A 19,277-nucleotide genomic window follows, 5' to 3' on the forward strand; every position below is an offset into this window, starting at 1 on the left:
CACGCGTGTCTTAGGAAGTTCCTGGTCAGCAGCTGATGTTGCTGGCATTCATGCCCTGTGCTGCTAGTTTTATATCTCTTGTCTAGACCAGGGTTGGCCAAGCTTGGCAACTTTAAGACTTGTGGACTTCAACTCCCAGAATTCCCCAGCCAGCAATAGGATTCTGGGAGTTGGAAGTCCACAAGTCTTAAAGTTGCCAAGCTTGGCCATGTCTGGTCTAGATCATAGTGGGAGGTTTGCCTCTTAAGAGCTGGGGACCCCCGTAACAAACTGTCCTGTCCTTTCTTTCTAGTCACCAGGTCGTCCCCCAAGGCGCACAGACCCCGGTCTCCGAGGCAGAGCAGCGGGGCAGGGACCCCTTCCGGCCCGGCCTTGTCTTCCCCCCAAGCTGGCTCAACCCCGGCCGAATTTGCAGCCACCCCGGTGCCAGCGGCCTCGCCCACCCCCGCCAGCCCTGCCACCAACAGGGCAGGCACCCCATCTGCCGAAGGTAAACGACCCTGGCTGGCTTTTCAGCCTCCCCCCCTCTTCCCCGGGCTGAGCCTGACTCAGAAGGGAAAACCAGATGATGATCTAATGCAGAAGGAAATGGGGAACAGGGGCTTCCCCCAATTTTGGCCTTAGACATGAAGTGCGTTTACTAGTTTTTCTGGATGAGGGTTAGCATTTGGGCCGATATTTAATCTCTGGGCCTCGAGTGCCGTTTTTTTCCTCTACAGTAGGAAATAGATGAAGGAAAAGTTTGTTCGTGGGGTGCTTGGTGCTCTCTGAGCTTGGGGATTTTCTTGCAGACGTTTCTTGGCCCAACTAGGTAACATCATCAGTACTAGAAGGGAGGTTGGTTTACGGAGAAGGGGAAGGAGAGGGGAAGGAGGAGGACTGGTGGGTTCTTGGTGCTCTCTGAGCTTTGCGACCTTTTTACGCAGAGGTTTCATGACCCAGTTTGGTAACATCATCGGTACAAGGGAGAGTGGGGTTTGCTACATTCCCTCGCACTGATGATGTTCCCTAGTGGGGTCGTGAAAGGTATGGAAGAAAACCGCCAAGCTCAAAGAGCACCAAGGATCCCTCATTTCAACCCAGAGCTACAAATATTCTCTTCTATCCATCAAATTTTGCTTGGTGGACTTTTAAGTGGCATGGCGATCTGTTGCTCCCCTGCCTGCCTGCTGCCCCTTGGATCGTCAGGCTGCTGCGCGTGGGAATCTCAGCCAGGCGTTTGACTTACACAGCTGAAGTGACCCCAGTTTTCCTCCCTAGCAAAAGACTCCAGGCTATATGAGCAGAGGCAGGGCGGCTCCTCCCCTGCTGCAGCCAAGGAACATCTCAAGCCCAGTGAAGTTTCTCCCAATTTTAGCAAGCCGGAAAACAAAGGTAAGATCCGGCTAAATGTTGGGGTGGGGTGGGAGGGCCCTCTTGAAAACATGCTGAGATTTCTGGGGTGCTGGGTGCTGTCTGAGCTTGGCTGTTTTCTTGCAGGCCTTTCACGACCCAACTAAGGAACATAATAGCAAACCCCACATTCCCTACTAGCACTGATGACATTCCCTAGTTGGGTCATGAAACGTCCCCAACCTCAGCTCCCGGGGTGACATGAAATGTCACCCCAGGAGCCGAGGTGGCGCAGTGGTTAGAGTGCAGTACTGCAGCTACTTCAGCTGACTGCTAGTTCAGCAGATCAGCTGATCAAATCTCACCGGCTCAAGGTTGACTCAGCCTTCCATCCTTCCGAGGTGGGTAAAATGAGGACCCAGATTGTTGGGGGCAATGTGCTATTTAGTATACTTTCTTTGGTGTAAGCCGCCCAGAGTCCTCGGAGAGTGGGCGGCATAGAAATGTGACTAATAAAAATAAATAAAATAAATAGCTCAATCCTAAACTACAAATCTTCTCTTTATCGATGCTGCCATTGAAGGCCCATATTTCTGGACCTTAAAGAAGGCACATTGGAGGTGGCAACGTATAGATAAGGGACACCTCTGAGGGCATTTTCACGGAACTGTCAGCATTTGGGGAAAGTCTCAATGTTGGAGACTAATTTTGGGGAAGTGTCAGTACAGACGGTCCTCCCACTTACAACCATTTGTTTAGTGACCATTTCGAGTTAGGATGCATCTGAAAAAAGGGACTTATAATGGGGTCCTTGCCCTTACGACTGTTGCCCCATGCCCATGGCCATATGAATGAAATTGGGGTGCCCACCAAACGCCATTGGGGCGTGCCAGGGGATAAACTGGCATCTTTCCTCCAACAGGAGTTTCTCCGGCGGTTCTAGAACACAGAAAGCAGATCGACGATTTGAAGAAATTCAAGAACGACTTTAGGGTAAGGACTCTGGCGGTGCTGCCCCCCACCCTTCCAGACAGCGTCTTCCCTCTGTAAGTCCCAGATTAGGAAATAAATCCACTTTCTCCCTCCCCCCCTTTTTTTCTCTCTTTCCCCCAGTTACAATCCAGTTCTAACCCTGAAATGGTGGAGCAGCTGCTAAGTAAAAACCGGGAGGGTGAAAAAGCCCGGGAGGTCCCCAAGGAGAAGATGGACCCCACCTCTAAAGACTCGGCGGCCGAACCGGGCAGCAGCGCGGCCTCCTTAGCCGGCGGGAGCAACCCCCCGAACAGCCCGAGCGTGTCGCCCGCCATCAGCCTGGCCGAGCAGAAGGCCGGGCCGGAGGTGACCTCCCAGGGCGTGCAGACCTTGGGCCCCGGGGCCAAGCAGGAGAAGGAGGACAAGGAGGAGAAAAAGGATGCCACCGAGTGAGTGAGGCTGCCTGGGCTCCAGGGAGGGGCATTGAACCTATCTGCCAAGCTTTGCTGGGAGGGGCCGGGGGGGGGTTCTCTTTTGCCCAGCTGTGAAGGTTGGTGAGGGCTGGGACAGCAGGGCGGGTAGGTGCTTGGTTTGTCCACCAGGGGGCGCCCTGCCACTTGTGGACCGGAGAGTCCTCGGCCCTCCAATGCTTGATTCCGTTCCTCCTTTCTCTTTGCCATATTAATTCTATTTATTTTGCACCCTGCCATTTTATGCCAAGGCCTGCTGGTCTTCCTTCCTTCCTTCCTTCCTTCCCTTCCTCCCTCCCTCCCTCCCTTGTGCAACCTCAAGCCTTCTAAAACTTTAAGACTTGTGGATCTTAAATTCTGGGAGTTGAAGTCCACAAGTCTTAAAGTTGCCAAGGTTGGAGTCCCCTGTCCTAAAACAGAACCAAGATGGGTCTTCCTTGCCCTTTTGTGCAGGTGTGTTTGTGTCTTTTGTCCCCTCAGACAAGTCAGAAAATCCACGTTGAATCCCCACGCGAAGGAGTTCAACCCTCGGTCTTTTGCCCAGGTGAGCCCAGAGGACCTCCCCTCCCCCCTCTCCAAAGCAGTTCCCCCAAACTCTCCAAAATTGGCCTGTGGAGGAAAAGCGCCCACATTTTCCATGAAAGCTGAACTAAGATGGTCCTTGACTTAAGGCAGTTTGTTTAGTGGCTGTTTGAAGTTACAACGGCACTGAAAACGTGACTTTCACACGACCGTTGCAGTCTCCCTGTGGTCAGATGAACAAAATTCAGACGCTTAGCAACTGACTCGTATTGATGACGGTCGCAGTGTCACCGGGTCCCCTTTTGAGAGCTCCTGGCCAGCAAAATCCATGGGGAAGCCAGAGGGACCAGCCGAAACGTGAAGCTCGGTTGCGATCCTGACTCCCAGAAGGAGAGCTTGGAGCTCTGCGTCCTCCTGGGGTGTGTTGGGGCCCACTGGAGTTGCTCCTGAGTGGCCGTCTTGACCTCGTCCCTCCCCTCCTGTCCTTTTCAGCCCAAACCTTCCACCACGCCAACATCGCCCCGTCCGCAAGCCCAGCCCAGCCCATCTATGGTGGGCCACCAGCAACCTGCTCCGGTCTACACCCAGCCTGTTTGCTTCGCCCCCAACATGATGTACCCGGTTCCTGTCAGCCCAGGCGTTCAGGTAAGGGGGAGGCCCACCTGGGGCTTCTGTCTCGGAACTCCTCGGGAGAAGAAGATGGAGCCAGCCCAGAGGCAAGGGAGGGACCGTGGCCCAATCTTGGCCCACTTGAGGACTTCAACTCCCAGAATTCCCCAGCTGGCTGAGGAGTTCTGGGAGCTGAAGTTCACGAGGGGCCAAGGTTGGACACCTCTGCTCTAGAGGGCAATCATGCTGGCTGGGGAATTCTGGGAGTTGAAGTCCTCAAGGGGCCACGGTTGAGAAACCCTGGTCTGGCTTGCCCTCTTAACGGCCGTCCGCCTTCCCTTCCAGCCCTTGTACCCGATCCCCATGACTCCGATGCCGGTCAACCAGGCCAAGACCTACAGAGCAGGTAAAGGTGAGGAGAACACGGTGGTGTGTATGTGTTTTTGGGGGGCGCATGCAGAGGTCCCAAGGGGTTAAGGCTCAGCCGGGGGGCAGCGGGAGGGGGCCGGGGCGTGGAGGGGGCCCAGCCAAAGACGGTGCCCTCCTGGAAGTGTCCTTCTCTCTGTCTCCGCAGTGGCCAACATGCCTCAGCAGCGACAAGACCCCCACCCCCAGAACGCCCTGATGCACCCAGCCTCGGCCGCAGGGGCCCCCATGGTCGCCACGCCGCCGGCCTACTCAACCCAGTATGTCACCTACAGCCCCCAGCAGTTCCCCAGCCAGCCTCTGGTGCAGCACGTGCCCCACTACCAGTCTCAGGTACGGCTTGAGCCCCCCCTCCCCCTCCGCCCCCTGCAGCAGCGGGCCCCAACCCTCCCCCCCCACAGAACTCTGCTCTCCAGATCGAGGGGCAACCCCTCTCCACTTACAGACTGCCCCTCCCCCCACCCCTCCCCCACATGGCTGCAGGTGGCCAAAGACTTTCCTGGAGGGTCCCTCATTGCAAAGGGGTCGCCCTGTGGGAGGGAGGCATTTGGGCTGGTTCTGGATTCTATGGGGGGTGGGAGGGCCTGCTGTGGTTCCCACTGACTGGTCAGCCTCCGTGCTGTGGGCACCACCAAGTGGTGACCCCTGTCAGTAGCAGAATATTTCAGATTGGGGGGGGGCTGGTCTGGCTTCAGATGGGTCAGGGGTCCCAGTCGTAGGCTGCCTTGTAGGTACCTTCATGTGGGGCCAGAACCCACTCAGCAGCTTCCTCTGTGTATCCAGCGCTCACGGTCTCTCTCTCTCTCTCTTTTCCTCTGCCTCCTCCTTAACTTTTCCTTTCTCTCTCTCTTTTCCTCTGTCTCTTTCTCTTTACTTTTCCTCTTCCTCTTTCTTACTTTTCCTCTTTCTTCTTCCTTTTCCTCTCTTGTCTCTTTCTTACTTTTCCTTTTTTCTCTCTCTCTCTTTTCCTCTGTCTCCTCCTTAACTTTTCCTTTCTCTCTTTCTTTTCCTGTCTCTTTCTCTTTACTTTTCCTCTTCCTCTTTCTTACTTTTCCTCTTTCTTCTTCCTTTTCCTCTCTCTTGTCTCTTTCTTACTTTTCCTCTCTCTTGTCTCTTCTTTCTTTTCTTCTGTCTCTTTACTTTTCCTCTTCCTCTTTCTTACTTTTCCTCTTTCTTCTTCCTTTTCCTCTCTCTTGTCTCTTTCTTACTTTTCCTTTTTCTCTCTCTCTCTCTCTCTCTTTTCCTCTTCCTCCTTCTCCTTCTCCCCCGCAGCACCCCCACGTCTATAGCCCTGTCATTCCGGGCAACGCTCGGATGATGGCGCCGCCGGCTCACCCACAGCCCGGCCTAGTTTCTTCTCCTGCCACCCAGTACGGGGCCCACGAACAGACGCATGCGATGTATGGTAGGATGACATGATTTGCATTCTTTTTTAAACAAAAAGCACACAAAAACAACCCCACCCCTTTTTAATGCCCCCACCCACCCACCCACCACGCAGGGCAGCGCGTTTGCGGAGCTGAGGAGAGGAAAACCGGCACTTTGTGTTTTGAGTTTGTTCAGGAAAACAAAACCACTGTTCAAACGATGTTGGCTGGAAGAATAAAGTGCAATTCTAAAGCCTGGCCAGTCGTGGCCCCCGTTTCAGTCTCTGATCCTGTCTTCGGAATAGTCTGGATATCTGCCCACCCCCTTCCGGCCCAGCCGCTTCCCACGCTCCCTTTCGGCACCTCTGAACGTGCAGACCCTCCCGGCCGAAATGGTCTTGCAGACCCCAGGGCTGATGGAGAAAGAAGGGCGCTCGGCCTCTCTCCAGCCACGGGTTGGTACCCCCCCCATGGCGCTTCTCTCCTGGCGCGAGTCAGTGGGTCCCCCTCGGTGCTCGGCCCCCCTTCATCCTCCTGCACACACAGCCCCCCTGAACAATCCCTGCCTCTCGGTGGCTTCAGCTGGGCTGCTGTGCCTGCAGGCCCCCTCCCCAGGCAGGAAGCGCTCGACCGATTCTTCAGCCATGAATAGGTCTGTGTTCGCCTCCAGACGCCACAGCAGAGGCTCCTCTGTGCTCAGGCATCCCCAAGAGTGCCTGTCAGCAGCGCTCCTGGGAAGTGGGGGACCCCCTCACGCTGGTCCTTAGGACAGGAGGAAGGCCCGGGGGAGAGGGGGGGAAGCCCACCTTCCAATGACTCTCTGCCAAACTAAATTCTTTTATTTTGAGCGATGAAGTGGCTTGGATGAGTAATAAACTTTGGTTCCCATGATTTTAACATTTTTTTTAAAGATACTCCTGTTCCTCCTCCTGGGGGTGGGGTTGGGGGGCTCTGGGGCTGTTTCTTAGAGGCTTTTGCCCCTTTGTCTACAGAGAGGATTTTTGGAGGAGGGGGGGCAGCTGCTGCAGGTCTGGGTTTTCTTGCAAAATGCACAGCAGGACCATTGCAAGCAGGCAGCCCCCTTGCAAAAGAGGGTCCAAGCCATGGATACTCCTGGTTAGGAGAATCCTGAGACCCTTCTCTGCCTGATCCCCCCACCCAATTCAGCCATCCTCATCGCTAAGCAAGGTGCTTTATTTTATCTATTTATCAAATTTATCAGCCGCCCATCTTAACTTCTCTCCATTAAAACTTCCCCCCACATTCCCATTGAAAATCCAGCTATCCTGTCGACCTGGTCCTGAACAGGGGGGTGGGAGGGACAGGAACCCCTGAACCCCCGTTGTCATAGCCAGTGAAACCATTATGATCCTGGTCCCATCCCCCCCCCCCCCCCGGCAGGCTGGAGAGAGGGTCCGTTTTTAGGGAGGGGGCCTGCTTTTCCTGGACAAGAGGGTCTCGGGTATGATGCAACCCTTGAATTAAGAAATTGGTGGGGGATATTCTTGGGGCTTCAGCATTTAAGGCTACTGGCGGTGTTATGGCGGTCTTTAGCTTGTTGGAAAGGGAGAAAAATGTTGGTTAAAATCATCGTCATTAAAGTCATCATAAGCTTTGAGGGGGCGACAGCATTCAAAGGTAGTGTCTCTTAAGCTTGGCCCTCTGGGAGTTGAAGTCCGCCCATCTTCAAGCGGCCAAGCTTAAGAGACACTGCTTTAATGTGTGTCTCTCTCTGCAAAACTTAAAACGTGATGATGTTCCTGATCTCCGCCCCGAAATGTTTGCCATCTTCTGAATGTGTTGAAGCGCCAAAAGAAACGCTAACTCGCCCCTTCTTCCTTCCTCCGTTGCTTCCACGGGTCCCTAAAAGTCCCACCTAATAAAAAGCAGCGATGCCTTTGGCTCAGATTGACCCCCAATTCACCATTTAGATATAAACCTGTGTACAAAAGCAGCTTTGACGGCCAAACTAACAAGAGTTTGTTCCAGCGCCTGGGTTACATTCTGATTTTTAGTGGTTTCCTATGTCTTGATTTTCTTTTTTTCCCCCTCTCTCTGCTGGGAATCCAATATGATCAACTGCGCGGGAGCTTTGCAGGGGGGAAAAGAGAGCTCGGTTGCAGATTGCTCGAAATACGTTTGAATCCTGATTATTTTCTTTCCTGTTGTGTCTTAATCGTATGCAAAATGAACTTTTAATGATGAACGTCTTAATTGTAACGCATTCCGAATGACAATCGTAATCTGTTGAAAACTTTTGTTTTTTTTTAAATTGGCTTGTGCATGGAAAAAAAAAAAGCCATGTTAATTGACTGGTAAAACCTTTTCCAGAAGCTTGGAAAGTGGGGCTTTAATCTTACGGCATGTGGCTAATTTCCCTTTTTATTTCTCAAATCCAGCATGTCCCAAAATACCCTACAGCAAGGAGACAGGCCCTTCTTTCTACTTTGCCAGTGAGTTGAGGATTTTGTTTTTTGTACTAACTTTGATGTTACACGTTGCACAGATCTTGTCGGTAAAAGGGGGAAATCGGACGCCCTTCCCTCGGCCTTTGCACCAAACCTTCTCTCGGCAGACGGAGTTTTATTTTTCCTCTGGGGGGGTGGGGGGTGAGGGGTCGTGAACTTGTAGGATATCCAGAGATGCCGAAGGAAGCTGTCGGAGGAACTTTTGGTTCTGTTTGGCAGAGAAACGCAAGTAAAATGACCATCAGGACTGGGTCCCTTGGGAAAGAGTGGCCTCCTTATGCAAAATCCTGCTCGGTGTGTGTTTCTCATGGTCTTGTTGTTATTAATACATGTATTTGCCACCTAACTTGCTCCTCTAGGTGGGTAGGGTAGGGTAGGGTAGGATAGAGTAGAGTAGAGTAGAGTAGAGTAGAGTAGAGTAGAGTAGGAGAGGGGTAGGGTAGAGTAGAGTAGAGAAGGAGAGGGGTAGGGTAGAGTAGAGTAGAGAGTAGGAGGGGGTAGAGTGGAGTAGAGTAGAGAGTAGGAGGGGTAGAGTAGAGTAGAGAGTAGAGTAGAGAAGGAGAGGGGTAGGGTAGGTAGAGTAGGCTCTACTTCCCCCCTCTCCCAATCCCTTCCCTCCAGGCTATATTCCCTACCACTCTGAGCAGAGAGGGAGTAAGCGGGGGGGGGGGGCATTGAGTCTCATCCTGCAACAACTTCTACATTCGCTGGTGGTGTCCCAACTGCCCAAAGAGGCAGGTTCCGACTCCACCATAGATCCTCGGTCAATCCGAGGATCTGTGCAGCAGGATGGAGGGGGGGGAATACAACCCTCCTGGGGGAACTTAACACCCCCCCCCATCACCTGTCTGTCTTCCCCCTTGGGCAACCCTGGCCTGCCCACTTGGGGTCCTGACCCATCAGTTCGCTTGTGTGAAACGGAGCCCGTCCATCCTTGGGACCAGGGAATGGCCCTTTTATGACCTGTGGACTTCAACTCCCAGAATTCCATGCTGGCTGAGGACTTTTGGGAGTTGAAGTCCCCAGGTCATAAAGGGGCTGTAGTTGCCCACCCCTGCCCCGGACCATTTATGCTGGGAAAGAGGGCCGAGCTTTCTGCCTTTCAGGCAAAGTTCTTGACCATCATCTAACCGAGTTTGGCCGTCTCCTGCCTGAACGGTGGTCAGGGGTTCCTCCGAGCTCCCTTTTGGCATTCCAGTGGAACTGGGCTGCTTCCTTTCACCCCGTTCTTAGGCTCCGGTGTCTGTTGCACAATTAGCCTTTCTCCGTCTCCACCCCCCCTCCCCCAACCTCGGAGTAGCTACTCAGAGCTTTTGCAGGATTTTTTTCTGACTTTCTCTTTTCCTTCCCTTTCTTCTCCATTTTTTTTGCTGACCTTCAGTTTTTCACTTCTCCTCCTCCTCGTGCAGAATTAAGCCTCCGAACTGCTTCCTTGAGACATCAGTTTCAGGGAGGGCTGGGTCTCTCAAGGCCTGGCCTCTGCCCCTCTGCCCCCCCCTTTTTTTTTCTGGGGTGTCTAGCAGACTAGGAAGTTAAATCCAAATATTTTTCTCCTGTGCAGTTTCCCTGTGGGGCGTTTTTGGGTTCTCCTTCCCCAGAGGAGGGACGTGGTGGTGGCTGGAGGGCTACATCAGCAAGTTTCTCTCCCTGCCAGATTTTACTGCAAATGGTGGATGCCTCGTCGGTCTGAAAGGAAGGGGTTTGGGGGGCGGCAAGCCAGGATTTTGTCCTGTGGGGGGTGTCCAAAGCAGTTTGGCTTTGGGATAAACTGGAAGTTAGAGACACACCTTGGTGTGGTCCAGTCTAGAGCAGCGTTTCTCGACCATGGCAGCTTGAAGACGGGTGGACTTCCTGGAGTCCTAGGAGTTGAAGTCCACCCATCTTCAAGCTGCCGTGGTTGAGAAACCCTGAGCTGTGAAGGACCCCTGCCCAAGGACACCAGGAGGGTACTTCAGCGAATAGCATTAGCTTGAAGGACGGGGAATTGGGGGTATTTGACCCCTTGGTGGTGGGGTCTGCAGAGCCATTGTCCGCCTTAAGACTGCTGGCAGCCTCACCAGGGAAGCCCCCCTCCCCATCTTCCTCCGTGCACAGAGAAGCAGTGGGAGGGTGAAGCCAAGGGGCAGAGACCCCCCATCATGTTTGAGATGGAGGAGGATGTCAACCCCCGAAGGCGGGAGGGGGGAAGTGACCGCCTGAAAGGACGGGAGACCTTTGCCCATCCCTCTTTTCTCTCCCCCCATCCAGTTTCCACCGGTTCCCTCGCTCAGCAGTACGCCCATCCCAGTGCCACCCTGCACCCCCACAGCCCACACCCGCAGCAGTCGGCCACCCCCACGGGGCAGCAACAGACGCAGCATGGGGGCAGCCACCCGGCCCCCAGCCCGGTGCAGGTGAGTGCTTCCCTGGGCGGCCTGTGGGGGAAGGGAAGGGGGGAACGGGCAGGGGCCCCAGCAGGAGTGGGCAGCGGGGCCAAACACTCGGAGGAACGCCTGTCCGATATGGGTAGTTCCTGGCTTACAGCATCCATTCATTTAGTGACCGCTCAAAGTTACATAGCACTGAAAATGTGTGTATTTACAACGGTTGCATGTCCTGGGTGGGGAGGGGGTCACGTGATCCCCATTTGTGGCCTTCTGACGAGTAAGCGGGGAAAGCCAGATTCGTTTAATGACCATGCGATTCACTTAACAACAACTGCAGTGATTCGCCTGCCCCCCCCAAAAAATGGTAATAAAATAAGGTGTGGCTCATTTAACAACCACGCTGCTCCTAATTCTGGTCCTAAGCCGAGGACTAGCTGTCTCGCTGCGTGACGCATCCTCCTGGCCGTCTCTCCGCAGGCCCACCAGCACCAGGCGGCCCAGGCCCTCCACCTGACCAACGCCCAGCAGCAGTCGGCCCTCTACCACACCGGCCTGGCCCCGACGCCTCCCTCCATGACGCCCGGCTCCAGCGCCCAGTCTCCGCAGAGCAGCTTCCCGACCGCCCAACAGACCGTCTTCGCCATCCATCCGTCCCATGTCCAGCCTGCCTACACCAACCCGCCCCACATGGCCCACGTCCCCCAGGTAGCCCAGCTCCTCCGAGGTCTCGCCGGGCCCCTTTGCCCTCCCCGTCTTGGCTGCTTTTGGAAAAAGGGGCTTTGACCCACCTGGCTGTGGCCGGCCCTGCCAGGAGTGCCGTCCCAGGACTTGGGCCCACCCGAGAAGCTCCTCCCAGCGCCGAGGGTCTTGGGAGAAACAGGGGCCCGACAGGAGGAGATTAAGTTGGGTGTAGAGCTGAGTTTGTGGGGCAAGATGGGTGAATTCCTGCTTTCCAATCTCCTTTCTCCGCTCCGGCCTTCCTTACGTGCCTGCTGCTTAAGGGGCAAGGAGGAAGTGGAGGGGGAGATTACCCTGGACCCCTTGCCCCATCACTGGCCATCCCTGAGGGAATGAAGCCCCTTGTAGAACCTGGATCGGCAGGTAGCAGCCCCACCGCGAGTCACGACGGAGATTCCTCTTTAACCCAGGACAGAGAGCAGGAGTGCTTGTGGGGGGGAGATTGTGTCCCTCGAGGGTCCCCAGACAGACGAGGGGGGTCTCCTGACGGCCTCACCCTTTGTTCCAGGCCCATGTGCAGTCAGGCATGGCTCCTTCCCACCCCCCAACCCATGCTCCAGTGATGCTCATGACGACGCAGCCACCGCCCGGCGGACCCCAGGCCATCGCCCAGAGTGCACTGCAGCACATTCCAGTGTCGACCGCCACCCACTTCCCCTATATGACACACCCTTCAGGTGAGCCCTGCGCCGTTGGCCTAGCCGGCAAGGAAGCCAGGAGTACGAGAGGTTGCATCCAGCCGAGGGAGGGAGGGAGGGAGGCCAGGCACCACCACCAGTCCCTGCTTTGTTAATGCCTGACATGAAGACGGCACGAGAAGTGGGTCAAAGAAGGTGCCTTGTGGGCATCGTTGCCCGAGAGCCCTCTTGAGGTTGGGAAGATGGGTTTCCATCAGTGGCACCTGCCCTTCCCCCGGCCGTTGAATAAGGGTTGAGGAAAGGAGGGAGATTGGGCTGGGAGAAGGTCCGAAGACACCATCTGTTGACCAAGAGAGACTTAAGTTTTTTTCTCAACCTTGGCCTCTTGAAGATGGGTGGACTTCAACTCCCAGAGTTCCCCAGCCAACCATTTCCTGGGAGTTGAAGTCCACCCGTGTTCAAGAGAAGACGGTCGAGAAATTCAAGAGCTTTGAGTGGTTCCTCCCATTTAGATCTTCCAACATTTCTTGGGGTTTTTTCCCCCATTTTTATTTTTTTTTTCTTTCTCTCTCTCTTCCAGTTCCCACTCACCATCAACAGCAGTTGTAAAGCTGACCCGGAGTAACTGAGGCTGGATCCCTCTTTTTGTTTTCTCTTTTAAAAAAAAAAAAAAAGGCCAAATTCCTTTCTTTCTTCTCCTGCTTCATCCAACTTGGAAGCACAGAAACAAAAGCAAAACGAAACAAAAACAAACAAAAAAAACCACCTTAGTATTTCACTTATTTTTAAGGGGAGAGCAAAAAAAAAAAAAAAAAACACCCCACCCACCCAAAGCCGAGGTTTTCCCATCCGGTAGGAAAGCTAAATCGTTTCCAAGCTTTCCGTGGGAGAATTTTTGGACCGAGGCAAAGGCCTGTCGATCCCTCGGGGGGACGATTCCATGATGTGTTGTGTCAAAGAAACTAAACCCCCCCTCCCCCCCCAGTTCGCTTGCAGGAAAAAAAAAACTGGAAAAGCTATTTATTTTTTAAAACAGCCCTTCAGAGTTACGGATTCCTGAGCTTAAGAGAACAAGAACGAGAGGCGAGTCTTGTTGCTTGTTCTCACTAAAAAAAAAAAAAATAATAGCAAATAGTAATTATGAAAAATCAAGACTCTAAAACAAAAATCCCTTTTCCCCACTAACTAAACTTAAAAAGAGGTTTTGTGGGGGGGAAAGAAATCTAATGGTCAAATGGATATGGATTTATTATTTATAAAAAAAAAAAATCATGTTTGAGAGGGAAAGAGAACTGCCGTCCCAAGGCAGCGGTCTAACTTTTAAGTTAAGAGGAAAACTTACTTTGTAGATAATATAAAATAAAAACTAAAAAAATAATCATAAAAATAAAAAAAAGTTTTAAAAACTGACCTATCCTGCTGGCATCTGTGTGGTCTATTTGGTTCCCCTTCCTTTCCTTTCTCTCTCCCTCCCCCTCTTCCTTTTTCTTTCTCTTCCTTTTTTTTTTCCCTTTCTCCAAACACTTTGGCACCTGGTTGAGCAGCTTTGCCTTCAGACCCACAAGGAAGACATTGCTCTGCAACTTAGGTCAAATTTATACTATCAATGCTAGGAAACTTCCTCTCCCAAGAGAGGCGACTGCCTTAATCTTTGCTCTTAGCATAGAAAGCATCTTTTGTTGAGATTCAGCCAACAGGAGCGCCTGAGAAGAGGGGAGGATTAAAGAGATCCTAGAACCAGCCATGAACACCTCTGAATACTTTTCTTTTAAGGAAGGAGCACGTCTGAACCTCTTAGCAGGATTTGCCAGGGATGAGAACCAGATAAGAGACTTCTCTGTAAGTGAGCGGAGAGGCTGAAAAAGAACACACGGTTTTCTTCCTCAAAAGTCCAATTTGGTTTTCTTTATTATTTTCAAATGTATAATTTGAAAGAACCAAGCTGTGGAACCCACCTCATCCTGGGTGGGCTTCTGTCCCTGCAGAGGCCCAACCTCCTGGATTGCAAGGCTCAAACCCGCAGGAGGCCAAAGAACTTCTCTAACTTCTGCAGGTGGCATCTCCGCCACCCATCTGCCCCTCGTCTCCCGCGTGGAGTACAACTGGACAGTCCTCCGAGTGCAGAGGTCAGTCTCTTAAACCAGGGGTCTCCAAACGCCCCTTGTGGACTTCAACTCCCAGAATTCCCCAGCTGGCTAAGGAATTCTGGGAGTTGAAGCCCACAAGTCTTAACGTGGCCAAAGTTTGGAGACCCTAGGTTCCATTCTCCCCGAGGCCCCCCGTTTCCAACCCCCCCTCCCCCCCGGGTGTTTGTGGGTTTATAAAGCGAGGTTTTGTTCCCATTGTCCAGAAAGCTTTGGAACTCCATGTATTATCTTAAACACAAAAGAATCTCTGAAAGATGATGATCTCTTGTTAGCAAGGAAAGGGACTGAATTTGAAACCCTGTAAGGCAGTACAAAGTAGTTGGAACCCAAATGGTTGAGGCTCAGATCTCGTGGTGGTTTGGTTGGCCTCTATTTGAGGCTCTGTTGGGTGTTTAGAGATGCAGCAATGCACCAGAGAGGGAAATCAAATCATCATTGCTCTGTTTCTCAAGCCATTTTAAGATAGGTGGACTTCCAACTCCCAGAATTGAAGCCCACTGCTCTTTTACGTGGCTAATGTTGCTCCGAAATTAAATTTCAGGCTTAATTCAATATACCTCGCCCTGCCTACCTGGCGCCCTCTTGCTCCAAGGGAGCTTCTCCATTAGCTGTTTGGTGGGATCACAGAGCAAGGGAGGGGCTGCAAGGTTCACCCCTGGCAGTTCCTGGGGCTTTCCAGCCAAACTTCCTTCCAGGTTGAGCCACTGATTAGATAAAAGGCACTTCCAGTGAAAGGCACGTGTGAATTGGCTAAAAAAACCAACCCAAACCCAACCACCACAGGCCAGGTGTTTGTTGGCCTTCTCCGGGCACTGCGAGTTTGAACTTGTCTCGAAAGTCCAACTCCTTGCAGAAAACAGCCATTTCAACTTCCTCTGTTTGGTTAAGGGATGGCAACCCTGAACAGGCTTATCACTTCCCCTTTTGCCTTCCAGCTTCCTGCTGACAGCTAGATTAAGATGATTTGTGGTGGCTGTTTTGCAGCCTACAGTTCCTCCCCGAGGTACGTTCGGTCCCACAATGGGAACTAGGAAGTTCCCCCTCCTGTAACAGCCCTGGGCCCACATCGCCTCCTTTGCCCAGGCCTCCCTAGCCCACCAGAAGGGAAAACAAGAATTGAAATCCGTAACGCACCGAAATAAAAAGTCCTTAACAACGTCGACTTTTGATTCTGAGAGCACATCCCTGTAGCCGTTTGTGCATTTCCCCCCCTCCCCTCCCCTCCCAAATTAGGTTTTCGACTTCTGACGTAGGCCGACACAAGGCCGGGGAGCAGCTCTTTGCAAAAGAGAGGGGCTAGCAATGTTGTGCTTCCGTGGAAAAGGCCACAATGGGGCGACTCCTGAGCTTCTGAAATGCTGGTTTTAAGGCAGCCTTCCTGGTTTGTTTAAAGTTATTTTAAAGGGGTGGAAGCGATTTTTCTCAGGGTTTTTAAAAGGGAAGGAGCAGCTTCTGAAATGCCTTCGCAGCCAGAGGGGGACATCTTGACCCAGCAGGAAGGGAAGGAGGGAGGGGAGGGAAAGAAGGAAGGAAAAGGGAGGGAGAGAAGGAGAAATGAAAGGGAAGGAAGGAAGGAAGGAAGAGGGAAGGAGGAAGGAAGGAGGAATGGAAGGAAGGAAGGGAGTGGGGTTGGTTTTGATCTGGAACTGAAAGTGCTGGCTTTGCGTTTGCGTTGCCACAGCCAAACGAGAGGAATTTGCCTTTAACGGGTGTTGTTATCCAAGGGCATCTGGACACCCCAACTGGCCACTCTAAACTTCGCAGGTACCACCAAAAAACAAACAAAAAGGCTAAATGGAAAAGGAAGACGTGCAAACCGATGAGAGACCGGGGGGGGGGGGGGGGACACGCAGGCCGAAGGGATCCTGATGGAAAAGCTGCACCCGGAAGAGAGCGGACGCCCTTCCAAAGACGAAATGCAGCTGGAAGGGCCGAGTTTCTGGCAGGGACGTTCAGCGTCCTGGGCCAACGCCGTGGTGGTGGGGAGCTCCCCCAGCTGCGTCAGAGGGAGGTGTACTGGTTGCTGACCGCCCGGAGGTGTGCCCTGCTTTGCACGTCCATCTCGTAGTCACTGTCCCACTGACGGGCCGCAGGCGAAGGGGCCGGGGCGGCCTGGCTGGGGCTGTGCTGGAGGCTGCTGGCCAGTTCTTCGGGAGGGGGCACCAGGTGGAAGATCTGCTCCACGGAGTGGCGGCGAAGGTTGTCGGCCAGGCGGATCCGGGGGCAGCCGGCCGGATTCAGCTGGACAAAGCTGACCTCAGGCGTGCAGTGGTGGCCGGACGGAGGGAAGGCGGCTGGGTGGCCGGAGGCTGCGAGTCCAAAGGAAGGAAGGGGGCTTTACAACCGTCACAACTTACGACCATACAGGGTAGCTCCATTAGAGTCGTAAATGGGGGACTTCCTATATTTTGATTTGCCTGGGATAATTTTAGACCAGGGGGTCTCCAACCTTGGCAACTTGAAGACTTGGGGACTTTAACTCCCAGAGTTCCTCAGCCAGCAAAGCTTTGCTGGCTGAGGAACTCTGGGAGTTAAAGTCCCCAAGTCTTCAAGTTGCCAAGGTTAGAGACCCCTGATTTAGATGGCTGATCCGAGGGCTCCATTAAGCTCCAAGGGGGCTTTGCAGCGGAAAGGCTGAGCTTTGGGCCTGGTGGGGGCAGAAACCCCAGCCTGGGGGGAGGGGGAGCAGAGGGGGGGGGTCAAAGGGTCCTGGCCGGAGAACTCTTACCTTGAAGGGGCGGGATGACCACCACGTGCCGGGAGAGCTGGACGTTGCAGGCCGTGCCGCACTCGAGGGGGATGGGGCAGTGCTGGAAGTGATGCAGCATGTCTAGGATGGAGGAGAAGTGCAGGTGCTGAACTCGGCACTGGCCCCGCTCCGTCAGGGAAAGCCGCAGGTGCTGCCGGAAAACCCACAAGAGACGTTACCCTTCGCACCCCCCAGATCCTCCCCACCACCACCACCACCACCACCGCGGCACAGCCAGAGCAAGGAACGAGCCCTTCGCCCCCGCTAGGAACCCTACTTTCTACTTCCCTGGCTTCTAGACCTTCATGAGGACTAGAAGCTTTATCTCAGCAGCTCTGCATCGGGATTCCTTCTTAGCCCAAAGTCCTTACAGGTAGTCCTCGACTTACGGCCACAATGGAACCTCTTATCTCTAAGCGAGCCATTGATTCAGTGAGTTTTGTCCCGCTTTATCACCTCTCTTGCCTCGGTTGTTAAGTGAGTCACTGCCGTTGTTAAGTTAGCAACCCGCTCGTTAAGCGAATCTGGCTTCCTCATTGTCAGAAGATTTCAAAAGGGGAAATCGCGTAACCTCGGGACGCTGCAACCGTCGTAAATAGGAGTTGCCAAGCGTCTGAATTCAGATCACGCGAACGAACTCCCGACGGCCAGAAGTGTGAAAAACCGGTCATAAGTCCATTTCCTTTCCCAGCACCGTTGTAACTCAACGGTCGTTAAGCGAACTGTTGTAAGTCGAGGACTGCATGTGTTTCCAAAGGAAGGGCGGTTGGGCCCGTCTCCTAAGCAGAATCGGCTGGGAGACGTAGCGCCAATTGGGGTAAAGGCTGCCAATCTGAGCTCCCTCGGGGGGGGGGGGGGGCAGGGGAGGAGGGAAGCGCAGCCGGCTCCTCACCTTGGCTTTGCCTTGGAAGTTGAAGGTCAGCACGTATTCCCCCCGGCGGGTCTCGCTCTGCCGGATGAGGAAGACCCCGTGTCCCTCCAGGCCTTGCAGCTGGACCAGCTGGGCGGCCTTCACCCGCGAGATGGGGCCGTGGAACCAGGGGAAGGCGGACAAGTAGTGGTCGATCCTCTGGGCCGGCTGCTCGGCGGGCCTGGAGAGCAAGGCCCCTTTTGGGGGGGAGGGGGAGAGAAAGTAGGGTTTTAGTAGGGGCATCATATAGATTGATCAACAGTTTTTCCCCCAGAACGCCTTCGCTCTGCTTAACAACCAATTCCCACAACACTGTCAAATAATTTACTAAGGCTGCGTTACTATTACTCGTCTCTTCCTTACTAGTATGTATCTCTTCCCACCTATGACTATATCCATGTTGCTTGTATCTTCATATTGTTTTTATTTGTTTCCTAGTACAATTTCATAACTTTGGCTATCACTAAGTGTTGTATCTTTTTATTCTTGATGAATGTATTTTATTTTTCTTTATGTACAGAGAACGTATGCACCAAAGGCAAATTCCTTGTGTGTCCAATCACACTTGGCCAATCCTCTTCTATTCTATTCTATTCTATTCTATTCTATTCTATTCTATTCTATTCTATTCTATTCTATTCTATTCTATTCTATTCTATTCTATTCTCCTTCCTTCTTTCCTCCTCCTATTCTATTCTATTCTAATTTCTATTCTATTCTATTCTATTCTATTATTCTATTCTATTCTATTCTATTCTCCTTCCTTCTTTCCTCCTCCTATTCTATTCTATTCCAATTTCTATTCTATTCTATTCTATTCTATTCTATTCTATTCTAATTTCTATTCTATTCTATTCTCCTTCCTTCTTTCCTCCTCCTATTCTATTCTATTCTAATTTCTATTCTATTCTATTCTATTCTAATTTCTATTCTAATTTCTATTCTATTCTATTCTATTCTAATTTCTATTCTATTCTATTCTAATTTCTATTCTATTCTATTCTCCTTCCTTCTTTCCTCCTCCTATTCTATTCTATTCTAATTTCTATTCTGTTCTATTCTATTCTAATTTCTATTCTAATTTCTATTCTATTCTATTCTAATTTCTATTCTATTCTATTCTAATTTCTATTCTATTCTATTCTATTCTAATTTTTATTCTAATTTCTATTCTATTCTATTCTATTCTAATTTCTATTCTATTCTATTCTATTCTATTCTATTCTAATTTCTATTCTATTCTATTCTCCTTCCTTCTTTCCTCCTCCTATTCTATTCTATTCTAATTTCTATTCTATTCTATTCTATTCTAATTTCTATTCTAATTTCTATTCTATTCTATTCTATTCTAATTTCTATTCTATTCTATTCTAATTTTTATTCTATTCTATTCTCCTTCCTTCTTTCCTCCTCCTATTCTATTCTATTCTAATTTCTATTCTATTCTATTCTATTCTAATTTCTATTCTAATTTCTATTCTATTCTATTCTAATTTCTATTCTATTCTATTCTAATTTCTATTCTATTCTATTCTATTCTAATTTTTATTCTATTCTATTCTC

The 19,277-nt window shown here is 51.7% G+C and overlaps 2 protein-coding genes across 37 annotated transcripts in view; one reads left to right on the forward strand and one right to left on the reverse strand.

The window, feature by feature from the left end:
* Positions 1-13,318, forward strand: part of ATXN2 (ataxin 2) — a 34,983-nt gene extending 21,665 nt beyond the window's left edge. For 11 of the 33 annotated variants that reach the window (XM_060691943.2, XM_087880114.1, XM_087880126.1 and 8 more), the window contains 14 exons: positions 293-490; positions 1,261-1,374; positions 2,255-2,325; positions 2,446-2,753; positions 3,255-3,318; positions 3,789-3,941; positions 4,251-4,317; positions 4,480-4,664; positions 5,604-5,736; positions 8,098-8,151; positions 10,414-10,559; positions 11,010-11,237; positions 11,779-11,947; positions 12,489-13,318. In XM_060691943.2, the coding sequence (XP_060547926.2) occupies positions 293-490; positions 1,261-1,374; positions 2,255-2,325; positions 2,446-2,753; positions 3,255-3,318; positions 3,789-3,941; positions 4,251-4,317; positions 4,480-4,664; positions 5,604-5,736; positions 8,098-8,151; positions 10,414-10,559; positions 11,010-11,237; positions 11,779-11,947; positions 12,489-12,517 (1,919 nt within the window). In that variant the 3' untranslated portion in view covers positions 12,518-13,318. The remainder of the gene's footprint in view (positions 1-292; positions 491-1,260; positions 1,375-2,254; positions 2,326-2,445; positions 2,754-3,254; positions 3,319-3,788; positions 3,942-4,250; positions 4,318-4,479; positions 4,665-5,603; positions 5,737-8,097; positions 8,152-10,413; positions 10,560-11,009; positions 11,238-11,778; positions 11,948-12,488) is intronic. The other 22 variants (XM_087880127.1, XM_060691944.2, XM_087880115.1 and 19 more) reach the window with 6 other exon arrangements.
* Positions 13,319-13,793: 475 nt separating this feature from the next.
* Positions 13,794-19,277, reverse strand: part of SH2B3 (SH2B adaptor protein 3) — a 30,388-nt gene continuing 24,904 nt past the window's right edge. For all 4 annotated transcript variants that reach the window (XM_060691947.2, XM_060691945.2, XM_060691948.2 and 1 more), the window contains exons 6-8: positions 17,697-17,911; positions 16,784-16,955; positions 13,794-16,364 (exon numbers count right to left, since the gene is read on the reverse strand). In XM_060691947.2, coding sequence (XP_060547930.2) covers positions 16,057-16,364; positions 16,784-16,955; positions 17,697-17,911 — 695 coding nt within the window. In that variant the 3' untranslated portion in view covers positions 13,794-16,056. The remainder of the gene's footprint in view (positions 16,365-16,783; positions 16,956-17,696; positions 17,912-19,277) is intronic.

This window comes from Pantherophis guttatus, chromosome 17, assembly GCF_059756535.1.
Source record: "Pantherophis guttatus breed Tessera chromosome 17, ASM5975653v1, whole genome shotgun sequence".
Classification (NCBI taxonomy): domain Eukaryota; kingdom Metazoa; phylum Chordata; class Lepidosauria; order Squamata; family Colubridae; genus Pantherophis; species Pantherophis guttatus.